This window comes from Dendrobates tinctorius, unplaced genomic scaffold (genome assembly GCF_039654945.1).
Source record: "Dendrobates tinctorius isolate UK_male_01 unplaced genomic scaffold, ASM3965494v1 ptg000039l, whole genome shotgun sequence".
NCBI lineage: Eukaryota > Metazoa > Chordata > Amphibia > Anura > Dendrobatidae > Dendrobates > Dendrobates tinctorius.
In genome coordinates, this window is record NW_027361707.1 from 38,634,347 (window position 1) to 38,653,154 (window position 18,808).

Genomic DNA, 18,808 nt, shown 5'->3' on the forward strand with positions numbered 1-18,808 from the left:
AAAGAATTGACATGCTGCGGATTGTAAACTGCAGCAAAACCGCGCGGAAAAATCCGCAGCATGTGCACAGCGGTTTCCAGTTTACCACTGAAAGCAATGGTACTGTACAACGCAGCTAAATCTGCTGCGGACCAACAGGACCAGAAACGCTGCGGATCCGCAGCAGAATCCGCACCGTGTGCACATGGCCTAAAACGGCGCTCCTTCCCTTCCGAGCTCTGCCATGCGCCAAAACAGTGGTTCCCCCCCACATATGAGGTATCACCGTACTCAGGACAAATTGCACAACACATTTTGGGGTCCAGTTTCTCATCTTACCGTTGGTAAAAAAAAAAAAATTGGATTTGAAGTAATTTTTTTGTGAAAAAATGTAAATGTTCATTTTTTTGAACATTCCAAAACTTCCTGTGAAGCACTTGAAGGGTTAATAAACTTCTTGAATGTGGTTTTGAGCACCGTGAGGGGTGCAGTTTTTAGAATGGTGTCACATTTGGGTATTTTCTATCATATAGACCCCTCAAAGTGGCTTCATATGTGATGTGGTCCGTAAAAATAAAATGGTGTTGTAAAAAGGAGAAATCGCTGGTCAACTTTTAACCCTTATAACTTCCTAACAAAAAAAATTTGCTGCTCCCAAATTGTGCTGATGTAAAGTAAACACGTGGGAAATGTTACTTAGTAAGTTTTTTGTGTGCTGTGTCTCTGTGATTTAAGGGCATAAAAATTCAAAGTTGGAAAATTGTGAAATTTTCAAAATTTTTGCCAAATTTCCGTTGAAATTTTACCACTGACATGAAGTACAATATGTCACGAGAAAACAATGTCAGAATCACCGGGATCCATGGAAGCGTTCCAGAGTTATGGCCTCATAAAGGGACAGTGGTCAGAATTGTAAATATTGGCCGGTCATGAACGAGCAAACCACCCTTGGGGGTAAAAATATGGGGGAACCACAGAAGTTCGGATCTCCCCACTTCTCCCTATTGCTGCATTCCCTCTGGATCAGTCCGTCATTGTTACTGTCAGTGACATCTGTGATCTGTATGTCAGCCCTTCTCATGCACAGCACCATGGAACCAATGGTGCTATATAAATAATAATAATTCGTAAAAATACGATGTATGAAAATAGAAACTAATCCGCTCAGAAAGCAGCGGAACGAGATAAGAACCAAACCGCCAGGATTATGGGGTTTTTTGGTCGCTGCAACATTGGAAAGTGGCATCAATAAAAACCCCTGGGGGCAAAGAATAACCCTCAGCCCCCGAAAAATGAGAACTCTACAGGAAAATGGCGACGTGATATGTATCTTATCACAACTGTAGAATATAGACTCCAGTCTGGTTCTTTGACCCCTAAAAAAAAGGAAAGGAAAAAAGTTCTGGCTGTTACATCTATGACTGTAGAGCAGTGACTGTCATCTTCTGCTCATGCGCACAAGTGCAGGCCGGGACGGTCCAGCCCTGTATCCATGACTCCCCACCAGTCTGAGCCGCTCGGGCCCTGCTCTCGTTTCCCTGTGCTATGGCGCCATCTGGTGGCTAAAAAAAAAACACGGCTGTAGCTGTTATTCCACGCTTTGCCGCTGTGTGGCGATTCCCAGCTCCGGACATACTTTGTTGTTGGGAAGCACATTCTCTTCCGAAAATAAAGCATTAAAAAAAATCAGTTACCAAATCAATGATGGCGGCGTAGGGCGCATGCCAGTAGTGGTTGTGCAGGAAGACGTCCGGTGACGTCAGTAGCCCTGTTCTGTTCTTCTGTCTCATGGCGTCTTCTCTCAGCGGGATGTTCTCCGGGCAGCCTCCCGGGCCTTCGCCGCCCATGCAGCCTGGAGCAGGGCCTGGCCTGATGTCCACTCCTCCCGGGGCGAAGAACACCAACAGCACCCTGGTGGACGAGCTGGAGTCCTCGTTCGAGGTAGGAACGTGCAGACTGGAAACTGGGGCCGTCCGACTACAACTCCCAGCATTCCCTGATGACGTCAACATGCTGGGAGTTGTAGTTCCACAGCAGCTGCACAGTCTGCACTGCAGATGATGGAGGAGGGACAGGTGTATATTAGTAGTCTGCAGCCTCACTACAAGTCCCAGCATGCACACAGGACACTGGTGCTTCTCTCCCCCAGCTCTGGAGCACTGCAGCCCCCCCCCCCCCCAACAGCTCTGGAGCACTACAGCCCCCCCCCCCCAACAGCTCTGGAGCACTGCAGTCCCCCCCCCAGCAGCTCTGGAGCACTGCAGCCCCCCCCCCCCCCCCCCGAGCTCTGGAGCACTGCAGCCCCCCCCCCCCCCCCCCCCCGAGCTCTGGAGCACTGCAGCACCCCCCCCCCCCCCAAGCTCTGGAGCACTGCAGCACCCCCCCCCCCCCCCCAAGCTCTGGAGCACTGCAGCACCCCCCCCCCCCCAAGCTCTGGAGCACTGCAGCCCCCCCCCCAGCAGCTCTGGAGCACTGCAGCGCCCCCCCCCCAGCAGCTCTGGAGCACTGCAGCAGCTCTGGAGCACTGCAGCCGCCCCCCCCCCCCCCCCCCCGAGCTCTGGAGCACTGCAGCCGCCCCCCCCCCCCAAGCTCTGGAGCACTGCAGCCCCCCCAAGCTCTGGAGCACTGCAGCCCCCCCCCCCCAGCAGTTCTGGAGCACTGCAGCCCCCCCCCCCAGCAGCTCTGGAGCACTGCAGCCCCCCCCCCCCCCCCCAGCAGCTCTGGAGCACTGCAGCCCCCCCCCCCCAGCAGCTCTGGAGCACTGCAGCCCCCCCCCCCCCAGCTCTGGAGCACTGCAGCCCCCCCCGGCTCTGGAGCTGTATACCTAACATCTTGGTCTGAGGGAAGAGATGATTTGTATTTTGCCTCCTCTATGGCAGACCCCGCTGACTTCTGTAACGGCGGCTCCGGTGTATTACCGGGGAGTTAGATGGAGGGGTCTGCATGCCGCCATGTCGGGAACACCGGGGTCTATGCACCACAATAACCAGCATTCCCTCTGTTCTAAGGGTGTGCTCACATTTCGCTCTGTCACCGTTCCTTGTCCCTGTTGGGGCTTATGTCCGAACCTCCCCGAAAAACGGGTTTCGGACGCATGAGCTGACGGGGCCATAGACTATAATGGTGGTGACAGGGCGAGCGTGGGCTCTGACGTGCGTCATTTTCAGGTGTATGTGACTACTGGAGGCGGCCGCTCGGACAGAGGAGACTGTGTCTAGTAGGTGTACACGCCCGAAAATGATGGACGTTCGAGCCCATGCTCGCTCTGTCAGCACCATTGTAGTCTATGGCCCTGTTGGCGAATATGTCCGAATCCTGTTTTGTGGGGGACGGTGAAGTAACCATCGACAGCGCCGCTGACCGGGGGGATAGACGCAATGTGAAGGCACCCTAAGGTATGTTCACACTGAGTGAAAAACAATTGGAAAACTTCCTATTCATTTCTATGGGAAATCCTCTGTGCTGTTCATATGATGAGGGTTTTCCTTTTACAGTAGCTGCTGTTTTCATTTCTATGTCATGAATTGATAGGACACATGAAGATTAGACACGTTGTAATACATCAGAGAAATCTGCTTCTTTCTTATTCTCAAAATCCCATTACTGAGACAGGAGAAGACAGTTCACTGTAGAGAGGAGGGGGGAGGAGCTCTGCCTTTAGCTCCTCCTCCCTCATCTACATAGAATCTTATCGGCACCAACTGTCTTCCGTCTCATTAATGTAACAATGAATTCCGATTTTAACCAAGAATTGATTATTTTTAAAGTGATCAGTCCAGGAGGAGAAGAAATCAGATTTCTCTGAAAACATAGTTGTTGGACTTGTTTCCACTCAAGAAAGTATTGTGTGAACGTGTCCTAATGGTTTCCAGTGGTTTGTTAGGGTGATGCTGGGTGCGGCCACACAGAGACTTTTTCCATCACACAAGTTGGCGCAGTCTGAGATCGGTTACTGACTTAGGATAAAAGCCAAACCAGAATCTGTTTGCTGACACATGTTTGGAAGGTGTAACTCCTCCTCAGTGCAAAGCATGAGATCTGATTTGGTGTATGAGAGGCATCTGACTTGGGTCTACGGGGTAACAATCTCCATGTTTAGAGTGACATGTCTAGAATGCCAGTGTAAGGAGACTTAAAGGCCATACAATGCTCCTGGGAGGTATGTCACTCTCCACAAAGAGAGATGCCACCCTTTAGACCTCAGTCAGAGGCCTCTCCATACAGCAAAATTAGATCTCATGCTTTGCACTGAGGAGGGGTAATATCTCAAAACACGTCTGCAAGTTGAGATTTTGGTTTGACTTTTATCCAAAGTCATATGGCAAGGCTCGTTAAAGGGTCGATAATTAATTTTAGGATCGCTACTTCCAGTAGATGGCGCTAGAGTTCAAGTCCTCTTACTCTCTGAAGAGACAATTTGCATATTTAATTTCCCAGAGGAGCATTGTATGGCCTATAAGCCTCCTTACCCTGGCATGTCGCTCTCCAGGAGGAGAAACAGGGCACTTACATGTAAGTGCAGCCAATTTACATCTATGGTGTCTAACCTGTTAGGAAATCACAACTCTCTGCATGTGAAGATCAGCTCTCCACCCTCCTGTCAAAATCATGGGCGGACATACCGCCGGTTCAACCTGTGCAACTGCACAGGGGCCCAGAGCCTCCAGGGGGCCCTGCCAGGCAGCTAATGAGGAGGGCAATTTGGCCGGTTTCTCCGGGCCCGAGGGGCAATGATATGATGGGGTGATGGGGAGAAGGCCGTGATGGGGAGAGGGCAATTATGGGATGGTGGGGAAAAATGAAATGATGATGGGGTGGTGGGGGAGAATGCAATGATGGTGGTGGAAAGGGCAATGAATGGGGGAGGTGGAGGTGGTGGAATGGGCAATGATGGGAGTGGTGGGGGAGAAAGCCAAAATAGTGGTGGGGGAGAAGAAAATGATGGAGGTGGTGAAGAGGGCAATGATGGCTTGGGGGAGAGGACAATAATGAGATGTGAGGGGAGGAGAACAATGAGGCGTGTGGGGGATTGGGATGGGAGGAAGGGGGACTTATAATTGCCTTAGGAACAGGGGGAGGTGGAGGAAGACATTATTATTATTACTTACTATGTCTAACACAGTCCCTAATTATATAGTGTACTCACTAATTCTGTATAACATCATCCTTAGTTACATAGTTTCCTCTTTTATTATGTATAACACCGTCCCTTATTACGTACCATCCTCTCTAGTTATATATGGTGCCGTCCCTTATTATATACCTTCCTCTGCTGTTATGTACAGTGCTGTCTCTTACATAGTGTATTCTTGCCCTCTTTTATTACATAGTCCCCTCTCTTTTTAGATATAAAATGACTGCTGATCGAGGAGCCGGTGACCAGGCTACCAGTCCATCAGCAAATCCATTAGAAAAGAAGCTTTCCCATGCTCCATCAGCCATCATTGCATTATACAGCTAACAAGACAGGACGGTAAGTAATAAAAAACAGGGCTCTATATAATTCAAAATGCAAGGGACCGTACTGTACATAAACGAGAGGGCACACTGTAAGGGACAGCAATATACATAATAAAGGAGATTATGTAATATATATACATGTATGTGTGTGTGGCTATATACACACGTAGCTTTGACGCCATAAAAGGAGGGGGGCCCAGACACATTTCTTGCACAGGGGCCCCAAGCTGTCAGTGTCCGCCCCTGGTCAAGATCACACCTCACCACTTGTACGCTTGACCCACTCCCGTCCCACCTCATCCCTAACCTTGCCACAGTCTTCATCCCAACTCTAACACACCTCTTCAACCTTTCACTTACAAATGGTGTCTTTCCCTCTTAATGTGTACAAACTGTAAAGCGCTGCGTAATATGTTAGCGCTATATAAAAATAAAGATTATTATCCTTTAAACATGCCTCAATCACACCCATCCTCAAAAAGCCCTCCCTCGACCCATCCTCTGTGTCTAACTATCGCCCGATATCTCTTCTCCCTTATGCCTCAAAACTACTGGAACAGCATGTATATCTTGAACTGTCCTCCCACCTCTCCTCCTGTTCCCTATGTGATCGGTTACAATCTGGCTTCCGACCACATCACTCAACTGAAACTGCCCTAACTAAAGTCACCAAGGACCTACTAACCGCCAAGAGCAAGCGACACTACTCTGTCCTCCTTCTCCCGGACCTGTCTTTCTCCTTTGACACCGTGGACCACTCTCTCCTGCTACAAATTCTCTCATCTCTTGGCATCACAGGCTTGGCCCTATCCTCGATCTCATCATACCTAACAGACCGAACATTTAGTGTCTCCCTCTCACACACCACCTCCTCACCGCGCCCCCTGTCTGTTGGTGTTCAAGGCTCAGTTCTAGGACCCCTACTCTTCTCCATCTACACCTTCAGCCTGGGACAGCTCATAGAATCCCACGGTTTGCAGTATCACCTGTACGCCAATGACACGCAGATCTACCTATCTGGACCTGACCTGACCTCACCTCCTTACTGACCAAAATCCCACAATGTCTGTCTGCTGTTTCAGCCTTCTTTTCTGCTCGCTTTCTCAAAGTGAACATGGACAAAACAGAATTCATCATCTTTCCCCCATCTCACTCTACTCCTACACCAGACCTATCCATCATTGTCAATGGCTGCTCGCTTTCCCCAGTCCCGCATGTTCTGTGCCTTGGGGTCTTCCTCAACTCTGCCCTCTCTTTCAAACCACATATCTAAGCCCTTACCTCCTCATGCCGCCTCAAACTCAATTATTTCCCGGATCCGCGCATTCCTCAACCATGAAACCACAAAAACACTAGTGCATGCCCTTATCTCCTGCCTCGACTACTGCAACCCCCTACTCTCTGGCCTCCCCTCCAGCACTCTGGCACCACTCCAATCCATCCTGCACTCTGCTGCCCGACTAATCCACCTGTCTCCCCGTTATTCCCCAGGCCCTTCAATAGCTTCCTATTGCCCAGAGGCTCCAGTTCAAAACCCTAACCATAACATACAAAGCCACCCACAACCTGTCTCCCCCATACATCTGTCACATGGTCTCCCGGTACCTAATCGCACGCAACCTTCGATCATCTCAAGATCTCCTCCTCTACTCCCCCCGGTATCTTTTTCCCACCACAACCACATACAAGACTTCTCCTGTGCTTCCCCCATACTCTGTAACGCTCTGCCGCAACACATCAGACTCTCACCAACAACGGAAACCTTCAAGAAGAACCTGAAGATCCACCTGTTCCGACACACAACCAGCACGACCTGCTCTACCCTCTCCTACTGTATCCTCACCCATCCCTGTAGACTGTGAGCCATCGCGGGCAGGGTCCCCTCTCCTTATGTACTTGTGTGTCCCTTGTCTTACAAATGTTTATTATACTTGTCTATATTTCTCATTTCACATGTAAAGTGCCTTGGAATAAATGGTGCTATATAAATGTATATTAATAATGTGTTAGGGCGTGCTGGGAGTTGTAGTTTTGTAACAGCTGGAAATCACTGAAATACGGAAGAAATTGTTAGTGTTTCCAGTACCCGGCGCATTGGGACAACGTCTGGTCTGTGCGCCCTGAGCTATACACAGCATCCCTTACTACAATGTTTCTACTTTAGGGGTGTTTCACCCCAATCCTTCCCTGACTGCCCGGCCGTGCATGGAGATCAGACATGTCCCGTCCTCTTCTGGGTGCTTGCAGGGCAGCCATGTTCCTGCCCACTGTCAGTTTCATGGTTTTCCGCAGCTTGTTGGAGATGGCAGCTGTCACTCAAACTTGCTCCACAGAGAAGGACTTCTAGTCGGGGCAACGCTGTAACATGGCCGCCTCAGAAATGGTATAATCCATTGTAGATGTAATTCGTTTTCCTCTCTATTACAGGCTTGCTTTGCTTCTCTCGTGAGCCAGGACTATGTGAACGGCACAGACCAGGAGGAGATCGGCACAGGTAACATACGCCGAGATGCTGAGTCTCTGTCGTTTATAGGGATTTTACTTCTTTTACCAAATTTATCCAAATAGCTCTCCATACAAACCAGGTGATGGCACCATGGCTCAGAGGTCGTTATTACTCATTATTTCCTTTTTTGATGCTGCTTTGGCTTTTGTTGTCTAAATTACATAGTGGGGAAAAAAGTATTTAGTCAGCCACCAATTGTTCAAGTTCTCCCACTTAAAATGATGAGAGGCCTGTAATTGACATAATAGGTAGACCACAACTATGAGAGTCAAAATGAGAAAACAAATCCAGAAAATCACTTTGTCTGATTTGGCAAGAATTATTTTTCAAATTAAGGAGGAAAATAAGTATTTGGTCATCTAAAAACATGCAAGATTTCTGGCTCTCATAGACCTGTAACTTCTTCTTTAAGAGGCTCCTCTGTTCTCAACTCATTACCTGTAGTAATGGCACCTGTTTGAACTTATCAGTATAAAAGTCACCTGTCCACAACCTCAAACAGTCACACTCCAAACTCCACTATGGTGAAGACCAAAGAGCTGTCGAAGGACACCAGAAACACAATTGTAGCCCTGCACCAGGCTGGGAAGACTGAATCTGCAATAGGCAAGCAGCTTGGTGTGATGAAATTAACTGTGGGAGCAATAATAAGAAAATGGAAGTCATAAAAGACCACTGATGATCTCCCTCGATCTGGGGCTCCACGCAAGATGTCACACCATGGGGTCAAAATGATCACAAGAACGGTGAGCAAAAACCCAGAACCACAAGGGGGGACCTAGTGAATGACCTGCATAGAAATGGGACTGCCGTAACAAAGGCTACTTTCAGTAACGCACTATACCGCCAGGGACTGAGATCCTCCAGTGCCAGACGTGTCCCCCTGCTTAAGCCAGTACATGTCCGGGGCCGTCTGAAGTTTGTTAAAGAGCATTTGGTTTATCCAGAAGAGTATTGGGAGAATGTCATATGGTCTGATGAAACCAAAGTAGAACTGTTTGGTAGAAACAAAACTCGTCGTGTTTGGAGGAGACAGAATGCGGAGTTGCATACAAAGAACACCATACCTACTGTGAAGCATGGGGATGGCAACATCATGCTTTGGGGCTGTTTCTCTGCCAAGGGACCAGGACGACTGATCCGTGTACACGAAAGAATGAATGGGGCCCATGTATCGTGAGACTTTGAGTGCAAATCTCCTACCATCAGCAAGGGCATTGCAGATGAAACGTGGATGGGTCTTTCAGCATAATGATCCCAACACACACCACCAGGGCAACGAAGGTGTGGCTTCGTAAGAAGCACATGAAGGTCCTGGAGTGACCTAGTCAGTATCCAGGTCTCAACCTCATAGAAAACTTTTGGAGGGATTTGAAAGTCTGTGTTGCCAAGCAACAGGCCCAAAACATCACTGCTCTAGAGGAGATCTGCATGGAGGAATGGGCCAACATACCACCAACAGTGTCGCCAACCTTGTGAAGACTTACTGAAATCGTAATTGGATTTGTTTTCTCATTTTGACTCTCATAGTTGTGGTCTACCTATGATGTCAATTACAGGCCTCTCTCATCTTTTTAAGTGGGAGAACTTGCACAATTGGTGGCTGACTAAATACTTTTTTTCCCTCACTGTATGTGAAGAACTACAGATCCAATGATTCCTCTTCCACCACACAGACATTTCTTATAGTTAAAAAGTAATTACTCACATAACACAGCTCCGGTACTGAAACTGTTCAGTCTGCTGCCCAGCTTGAGAAACACAATCCATTAAGAGACATGGAGGCTGAGGAGAGATGTGGGATCAGTGGAAATGAGAGGTTTATGATGTGTGACGGCCTGTACTCGATGGTGGGGAGATTACAGCGTACTGGACGTAATACAAGGAGGGAATAAATGCCAGGAGCGTGGAAATGTGACTGCATTTGTGAGAGAATTTAGATAAATCACCATAAACTCATGTGAGCTCCATTTATACTTTTTTTTTTTTCTGAAAGTGTCCGTTATTCCAGATAGGCACAGAGACGTAGCAGACGGTCCCCTTACTGCTGAAATGTTTTGAAAGCGCTTTACTGCAAATGTCTGTCTACAGCCCCAGCCCAGGGGTCCATGCTGCGTCTGTTATGTGGTAGCACCAGTCTGAAACGTTCCCGGTCTTCTTCTCTCCTCCTCAGGTGTTGAACAGTGTATTCAGAAGATCCTGGATGTGGCCAGACAAACAGAATGTTTCTTCCTACAGAAGAGATTACAGCTGTCTGTCCAGAAGCCGGAGCAGGTTATTAAGGAGGTGAATATCCTACTGTGAGGACCATGTCATCTCCTCACTACTCCTAAGGATGATGTCTCCATAGCAAACTGGCTTATCTCAAAGAGGTCTCCAGGACTTAAACCCCATACACATTTGATTAATGTCAGCTGAGCCCACTGATATCTCCAGGATTGTCCCACAGTCTGTGTCTGGAATTCCTCTGACAGTTTGTTGGGGGGGCATAATGAAATGGAAGGTCTGATTTTTGGCCTGCCGATCGCATTGTCTCCCTGAGATAATCTGCAGCCAGACGTGCCAGGCGATGGCTCCCTCATAGAAAACGCGGGACGCGCGCCTCTTGTGTATGAGAGAGGCGGCTGGAATGTCTGCCATCTGAATGATTGCTCAAAAAGAGACTGTTGGCGCTGAAGACTGTTCCAACCATGAACAGGCGCTTGGTGCACCATTGGTGTGGCCAAACAGTTCAGTGCACCTTTTCACATACTTGTTTTCACTTTTATCAGCGCCCTTTTACTGACTTTATAAAGCCAGAGCTGTCAATCAAAATAGAGGGGGTGAAGATGGGGGAAAACAAGCAGGTGGGAAACTGCACGGGACTGTTTGCCACATCAGAATAGTCATTCTCTGCTGACAGATTCCCTTTAAACATTCATGACCTGTCCTTAGGGCCCGTACTGATTAGTGCTATGAAAGGGCCAAAGCTGCAGCCCCATTCACCGCCACACTTGTATGTACAGGGCTGCAGTAAGGGAGTTGTGCCACTAAGTCTGAGTTCACACGTGGCGTTTTTTTCGCGTTTCCGCGGCGGTTTTAACCGCTCGATTTTGCCGCGAAAACGCGAAAAATAAGCATCCCATGCATTCCTATGGGATTCCGCAATGCTGTACTAATGCTGCGGTTTTTACCGCGGCGGAATCGCTTCGTGGTAAAAACCGCAGCATGCTCATTAATTTGCGGAATCGCGGCGATCCCGCACCCATAGGAATGCATTGTTCCGTTTACTTTCCGCATGTGGCTGTGCACACCATGCGGAAAGTAAGCAGAGCATTTGCGGATGGTACCCACGGTCCAGAGTAGAGGAGACTGTCCTGTAAAAAATAGAATTTAAAAATAAAAAATATTGTTATTCTTACCTTCCGGTGTCCCGCGCAGTCTTCCCGCTTCTCTTCACGCTCTCGTTCCCAGTAATCCTTTGCGAAAATGCCCACGATGGCGTCCGCTCTCGCGGGATCGCGAAGTCTCGCGGTCATTCGCGCGACGTCATCGCGAATTACCGCGAGACGTCACGATCCCGCGAGAACTGACGTCATCGTGGGCATTTTCGCAAAGGATTACTGGGAACGGATGCGCGGGACGTCGGAGGGTAAGAATAACACCATTTTTTATTTTTTTTTTTACATTTTATCTTTTACTACTGATGCTGCATAGGCGGCCTCAGTAGTAAAAAGTTGGTCACACTTGTCAAACACTGTTTGATGAGTGTGCCCAACCTGTCAATCAGTTCTCCAAGCGATGCTACAGATCGCTTGGAGAACGCTAGCACTTTGCAAGCTAATTACGCTTGCAAAATGCTAGTTTTTCCGCGGGAAAATCGCGGGAATTTAAAATGCGATTTTCCCGTGGACTGGAATTCCGGAGTTCTCGCGGTAATTTCCACAAGAGTTCCGGTACGTGTGCACTTAGCCTTACAGGCATAACACGCTATATAAGACATGTGCGGCCCCATCCAGCCCTGCCCAAGAAATAAAACCGTATATCACTTTACCTGGAGGGTTATCTATCTACCTGTGTACCCTAACAGACCTTACTGTAAGACAACATGGTCGCTCAGGTGGCAATAGTATCCATTGTAAGGCTGATGGAGCGCTGTGGGGGAACTAAAGGTTATGTCCACACTTTGCATGTTTGTGGCTGATGTCCCGTGTGGATTTGCATGTGGAAATCCAGAACGTAATACAGTACCAGCTAACTGACATGATAAATCTCATTTATACAGTTAGGTCCATATATATTTGGACAGAGACAACATTTTTCTAATTTTGGTTCTAGACATTACCACAATGAATTTTAAACAAAACAATTCAGATGCAGTTGAAGTTCAGACTTTCAGCTTTCATTTGAGGGTATCCACATTAAAATTGGATGAAGGGTTTAGGAGTTTCAGCTCCTTAACATGTGCCACCCTGTTTTTAAAGGGACCAAAAGTAATTGGACAGATTAAATAATTGTAAATAAAATGTTCATTTCTAGTACTTGGTTGAAAACGCTTTGTTGGCAATGACTGCCTGAAGTCTTGAACTCATGGACATCACCAGACGCTGTGTTTCCTCCTCTTTGATGCTCTGCCAGGCCTTCACTGCGGTGGTTTTCAGTTGCTGTTTGTTTGTGGGCCTTTCTGTCTGAAGTTTAGTCTTTAACAAGTGAAATGCATGCTCAATTGGGTTGAGATCAGGTGACTGACTTGGCCATTCAAGAATATTCCACTTCTTTGCTTTAATAAACTCCTGGGTTGCTTTGGCTTTATGTTTTGGGTCATTGTCCATCTGTAGTATGAAACGACGACCAATCAGTTTGGCTGCATTTGGCTGGATCTGAGCACACAGTATGGCTCTGAATACCTCAGAATTCATTCGGCTGCTTCTGTCCTGTGTCACATCATCAATAAACACTAGTGACCCAGTGCCACTGGCAGCCATGCATGCCCAAGCCATCACACTGCCTCCGCCGTGTTTTACAGATGATGTGGTATGCTTTGGATCATGAGCTGTACCACGCCTTCGCCATACTTTTCTCTTTCCATCATTCTGGTAGAGGTTGATCTTGGTTTCATCTATCCAAAGAATGTTCTTCCAGAACTGTGCTGGCTTTTTTAGATGTTTTTTAGAAAAGTCCAGTCTAGCCTTTTTATCCTTGATGCTTATGAGTGGCTTGCACCGTGCAGTGAACCCTCTGTATTTACTTTCATGCAGTCTTCTCTTTATGGTAGATTTGGATATTGATACGCCTACCTCCTGGAGAGTGTTGGTCACTTGGTTGGCCGTTGTGAAGGGGTTTCTCTTCACTATAGAGACTATTCTGCGATCATCCACCACTGTTGTCTTCCGTGGGCACCCAGGTCTTTTTGCTTTGATGAGTTCACCAGTGCTTTCTTTCTTTCTCAGGATGTACCAAACTGTAGATTTTGCCACTCCTAATGTTGTAGCAATTTCTCGGATGGGTTTTTTCTGTTTTTGCAGCTTAAGGATGGCTTGTTTCACCTGCATGGAGAGCTCCTTTGACGCATGTTTCCTTCACAGCAAAACATCCTAAATGCAAGCACCACACCTCAAATCAACTCCAGGCCTTTTATCTGCTTAATTGAGAATGACATAATGAAGGGATTGCCCACAAATGTCCATGAAATAGCCTTGGAGTCAATTGTCCAATTACTTTTGGTCCCTTTAAAAACAGGGTGGCACATGTTAAGGAGCTGAAACTCCTAAACCCTTCATCCAATTTTAATGTGGATACCCTCAAATGAAAGCTGAAAGTCTGAACTTCAACTGCAGCTGAATTGTTTTGTTTAAAATTCATTGTGGTAATGTCTAGAACCAAAATTGGAAAAATGTTGTCTCTGTCCAAATATATATGGACCAAACTGTACGTTGCTGATCATTTTTGTGCAGAAATTGACGCGTTAATCCGTGTTGTGGAATTGTAGATTTCACTTTCTGCAACGCATAGTCTGAAATCTTTTTCAATTTCTCAGCAAAACAGCTCATGTTACATACTGATAAGATGCAGAAGAATCAAATGCAAATCTGCTATTCATGGAGATATCCTACAGGGATTGTCCAGAAGGATTAGAAAACCATGGCTGCTTTATTCCAGAAACAGCTGTCCACGTTAATTTCCACGAAGCTGAGCTGCAGTACCAGACATTCCTGGCTGACAGATATGACACTTTCTAGAAGAAAGTAGTCATGTATTTTAGATCCTAGAAAACCCCTTTAAATATAACCATAGTAGACATCAGGGCTATGGAGTTGGTAAGCCAAACCTGCGACTCTGACTCCTCAATTTCCCTTACACCGACTCCGACTCCTCAATTTCTCTTACACCGACTCCACGACTCCGACTCCCACATATATTGCTTATATTTAAGTGAAAAATTTATTGTAGTACAATGTGAACATCAGACATTTAATCATTTCTATGATCCAATAATCAAGATATTTAGAACATAATATTTATTGGAATACAACTTTAGAACACAAAAAACTGTAATAAATTGTAAATATGTAATACACTGTATACATGTACATGTATACGGTACAGACCAACGTTTGGACACACCACCTCATTCAGAGTTTTCTTTTCATGACTATGAAAATTGTAGATTCATTCTGAAGGCATCAAAACAATGAATTAACACATGTGGAATTATATAAAGTGTGAAAGAACTGAAAATATGTCTTATATTCTAGATTCTTCAAAGTAGCCACCTTTTGCTTTGATTACTGCTTTGCACACTCTTGGCATTCTCTTGATGAGCTTCAAGTGGTAGTCACCAGAAATGGTCTTCCAACAGTCTTGAAGGAGTTCCCAGAGATGCTTAGCACTTGTAGGCCCGTTTTCCTTCACTCACCCCCAAACCATCTCGATTGGGTTCAGGTCTGGTGACTGTGGAGGCCAGGTCATCTGGCGTAGCACCCCATCACTCTCCTTCTTGGTCAAATAGCCCTTACACAGCCTGGAGGTGTGTTTGAGGCCGTTGTCCTGTTGAAAAATAAATGATGGTCCAACTAAACACAAACTGGATGGAATAGCATGCCGCTGCAAGATGCTGTGGTAGCAATGCTGGTTCAGTATGCCTTCAATTTTGAATAAATCCCCAAGAGTGTCACCAGCAAAGCACCCCCACACCATCACACCTCCTCCTCCATGCTTCACGGTGGGAACCAGGCATGTAGAGTCCATCCGTTCACCTTTTCTGCGTCGCACAAAGACACGGTGGTTGGAACCAAAGATCTCAAATTTGGACTCATCAGACCAAAGCACAGATTTCCACTGGTCTAATGTCCATTCCTTGTGTTCTCTAGCCCAAACAAGTCTCTTCTGCTTGTTGCCTGTCCTTAGCAGTGGTTTCCTAGCAGCTATTTTACCATGAAGGCCTGCTGCACAAAGTCTCCTCTTAACAATTGTTGTAGAGATGTGTCTGCTGCTAGAACTCTGTGTGGCATTGACCTGGTCTCTAATCTGAGCTGCTGTTAACCTGCGATTTCTGAGGCTGGTGACTCGGATGAACTTATCCTCCGCAGCAGGGGTGACTCTTGGTCTTCCTTTCCTGGGGCGGTCCTCATGTGAGCCAATTTCTTTGTAGCGCTTAATGGTTTTTGCCAATGCACTTGGGGACACTTTCAAAGTTTTCCCAATTTTTCGGACTGGCTAACCTTCATTTCTTAAAGTAATGATGGCCACTCCTTTTTCTTTACTTAGCTGCTTTTTTCTTTCCATAATACAAATTCTAGCAGTCTATTCAGTAGGACTATCAGCTGTGTATCCACCAGACTTCTGCACAACACAACTGATGGTCCCAACCTCATTTATAAGGCAAGAAATCCAACTTATTAAACCTGACAGGGCACACCTGGGAAGTGAAAACCTTTTCCAGTAACTACCTCTTGTAGCTCATCAAGAGAATGCCAAGAGTGTGCAAAGCAGAAATCAAAGCAAAAGGTGGCTACTTTGAAGAACCTAGAAAATAAGACATACAGTATTTTCAGTAGTTTCACACTCTTTTGTTAATTATATAATTCCACATGTGTTAATTCATAGTTTTGATGCCTTCAGAGTGAATCTACAATTTTCATAGTCATGAAAATAAAGAAAACGCTTTGATTGAGAAGGTGTGTCCAAACTTTTGGCCTGTACTGTGTGTGTGTGTGTGTGTGTGTGTGTGTGTGTGTGTGTGTGTGTGTGTGTGTGTGTATAATATAAACACACACACTATGACTTATCTCGGCTAAGAGAAACCCTAGACCCTCAGGCTTCATTCACACTATGGGCGTAGCCAGGATCAAACCTAGGGGGGGAGGCAGAATCTCATACTGTTCCGCAGAATTTCATACTGCACACCTCAGCTGCTGCAGAACCTCATACTTCACACCCCTACACTTGAAAATAAAGCCTGCATCTTAAGAAGATGTGGTGATGAATGCAGTCTATTTATTCCAACTATCAGTTGATGTTACTGAAGACGAGCAATGCCTGTCCTGGGCGTCCTTTTGGGCAGCTATGAGATGTACCTGACTGGTGCTAAAAAAAGGAGTGTTAGTCTGTGTGCTATCCAGCGTTCATTCTTTTTGGTACAGATGTGATATGGATAAATGGATATATAGAGCAGATTTCTAATCTACTTTTGCTATTGAAAACATTATCTATGAGCTCGTGATGCGGTTTTTTTAAAAAGCTGATCTGCTTTTGCAACTGAAAAACGTATCCTCAAAAAACGCTGGAAAAACGCTGTGTGTGAATGTAGCCTTAGATCAGGAATAGAACAGCCATTTATAGGACATTTCATAACTTTCCCAAATTCCTATGAAAAAATATTCTGCATTGAACTACTGTACCCAATTTATTATATATTTTAGGAGTCGGAGTCGGTCCATTTTATACCGACTCCAACAAAATGAGCACCGACCACGACTCCGACTCCACAGCCCTGGTAGACATAACAGCAAACCTCCTCCTGCCAGGAAGCATTGTTTGCTGTTTGCCATCATCAAACCCTTGCTACAATATAAATTGCCTTTTTTTTTTTCTACATTTGCTCCTGATAGGATGTGACAGAACTGAGGAGCGAGCTGCAGAGGAAGGAAGCGCTCATTCAGAAGCACCTGGCTAAGCTACGGAGCTGGCAGCAAGTCCTAGAGGAGATTAATGGTCCGCCTAAGAAGCCAAGCGAAATGCCACAAGGGCCTCTGGCATTCCTGGAGCAAGCCTCTGCCAATATCCCTGCGCCAATGAAGCAGACGTGACCTGAAGGACAAATTGTAAAGAATATTTTTGTTTGTTTTTTTTTATACTATATTTTGGAAAGGGGAGTCAATTAAAAAATGCTTCTATAAACTGGTGTATTTCAGTGTTTCTTAATGTTTCCAAGTGTCAGATTCAAAAAAGCTAAAATACTCTGTCCTGCGCAGTAAGTGTCACATGTATGACGGGCAGAGAACTGAGGTGGTGCAAAAATAATAGAAGTGTCCATCTGAGTACATGATAGAGAAAGGAAAGCGTACCTTGTGCAGATCGTAGTAAGAAAAAACAGAGTTTGGGTTGTTTTTTACCTGAGCCTGTTGTGTCAGAGCAGGCACAGCGCTGAGGAATAATGAGGCGATTCTGATTTTCTGTTGCTCCACCTGCTGGACTCTGACATCCAGGCAGAAATCCAAGGAAGGGAGAAAAATCGGGGTTTGGTTCAGTGCTGCCATGGATGATGAGGTGATGTACCACTGGGGTCATTGTATAAAAGCTTTCATCGTTGCTTCGTGTTTCGGAGACGGTCTAGCCCCTTCATCAGGCTGGACTATATACACGATGAATACCCATGATTTTATACGCTCCTATAGAACATATATCAAATGAATCCAACTTGTGATCTGTTGGCAAATTAGCTGACACCCAGACCAGAGGGTGCTACCGTTGAAATAGAAAGAACGGTCTTAGTTGCAACAGATCCTTATAATTGTCCATCTGGAAATGAGAGAACACAATTTCTGCATTAGAATCCAGGCTTGTGCTCACAGGCTCTGAGTTGTGCAAAGCTGCCGCACATCTGCCTGGTCCTTAACCCCTTTCCGACATTGGGCATAATAATACGCCAATGTCAGACAACCTCCTTTTGATGTGAGCCCACTTCTTTTCCAGCACGTCAGCTGTTTTGAACAGCTGACATGTGCCCAGAACAGCCGTGGTTGGAATCGCGATCCACCCTCGGCTATTAACCCGTTAAATGCCACTGTCAAACTCTTGACAGCGGCATTTAACACGCACTTTCGGCAAGCGAGCCGGAAATCCGCCTATCGGTGACCCCCGTCACGTGATTGCGGGTCACCGATGGGTTGGCATAACTACCATAGGTCTCCGGTAGATATCTATGATTGTCACTGCCGTATTGCTATGAGCGCCGCCCTTAGAGAAAGCTGGCCACCCCGGCGAAATGCACGTCAGTGACTTCATCCCAAGTAGAATATTATCTCAGACTAATGAAGGCACTATTCGTATATCCACCGCCACGCTACTCCCCGTCAGATCTCTGATTGAGACACGGGTAATGAGATTTAGGGACTGGCGGGCTGATATCAATCCTCACATGGTCTCCTGACACGAGACATGAAGAAGAGCGATCTTAATTGCAGCGCAGACGATCCCCGTAGTTAACACCGACAGGTGGATCGGGGATCACCGGCATTCATACTTACTACACTATTGGCAGACGGCGGCACAATTGCCTATCTTCTTTAGTTTGCAGTTGTGCAACTAGCAGAGTGGTTTGAGTTGCAGTGCCGATGATACCCCCAGCCGACACCGATGTACTTCTCTGCCCACAGCTTTACA

The 18,808-nt window shown here is 46.5% G+C and overlaps 1 protein-coding gene across 2 annotated transcripts; it reads left to right on the forward strand.

Annotated features, from left to right (window-relative positions):
* Positions 1-1,460: 1,460 nt before the first annotated feature.
* On the forward strand, positions 1,461-17,323 carry LOC141088525 (mediator of RNA polymerase II transcription subunit 28-like). 2 transcript variants are annotated; one of them, XM_073574644.1, is made up of 4 exons: positions 1,461-1,920; positions 7,867-7,933; positions 10,119-10,231; positions 17,035-17,323. In XM_073574644.1, the coding sequence occupies exons 1-4, from the start codon at positions 1,768-1,770 to the stop codon at positions 17,230-17,232; spliced, it is 531 nt and encodes a 176-aa protein (XP_073430745.1). In that variant the 5' UTR covers positions 1,461-1,767; the 3' UTR covers positions 17,233-17,323. The 2 variants fall into 2 exon arrangements, 1 of the variants encoding a protein (XP_073430745.1); XR_012231970.1 differs by lacking the exons at positions 10,119-10,231; positions 17,035-17,323 and adding an exon at positions 5,326-5,452 and having other exon boundaries at positions 1,808-1,920; positions 7,867-7,935.
* Positions 17,324-18,808: the final 1,485 nt, after the last annotated feature.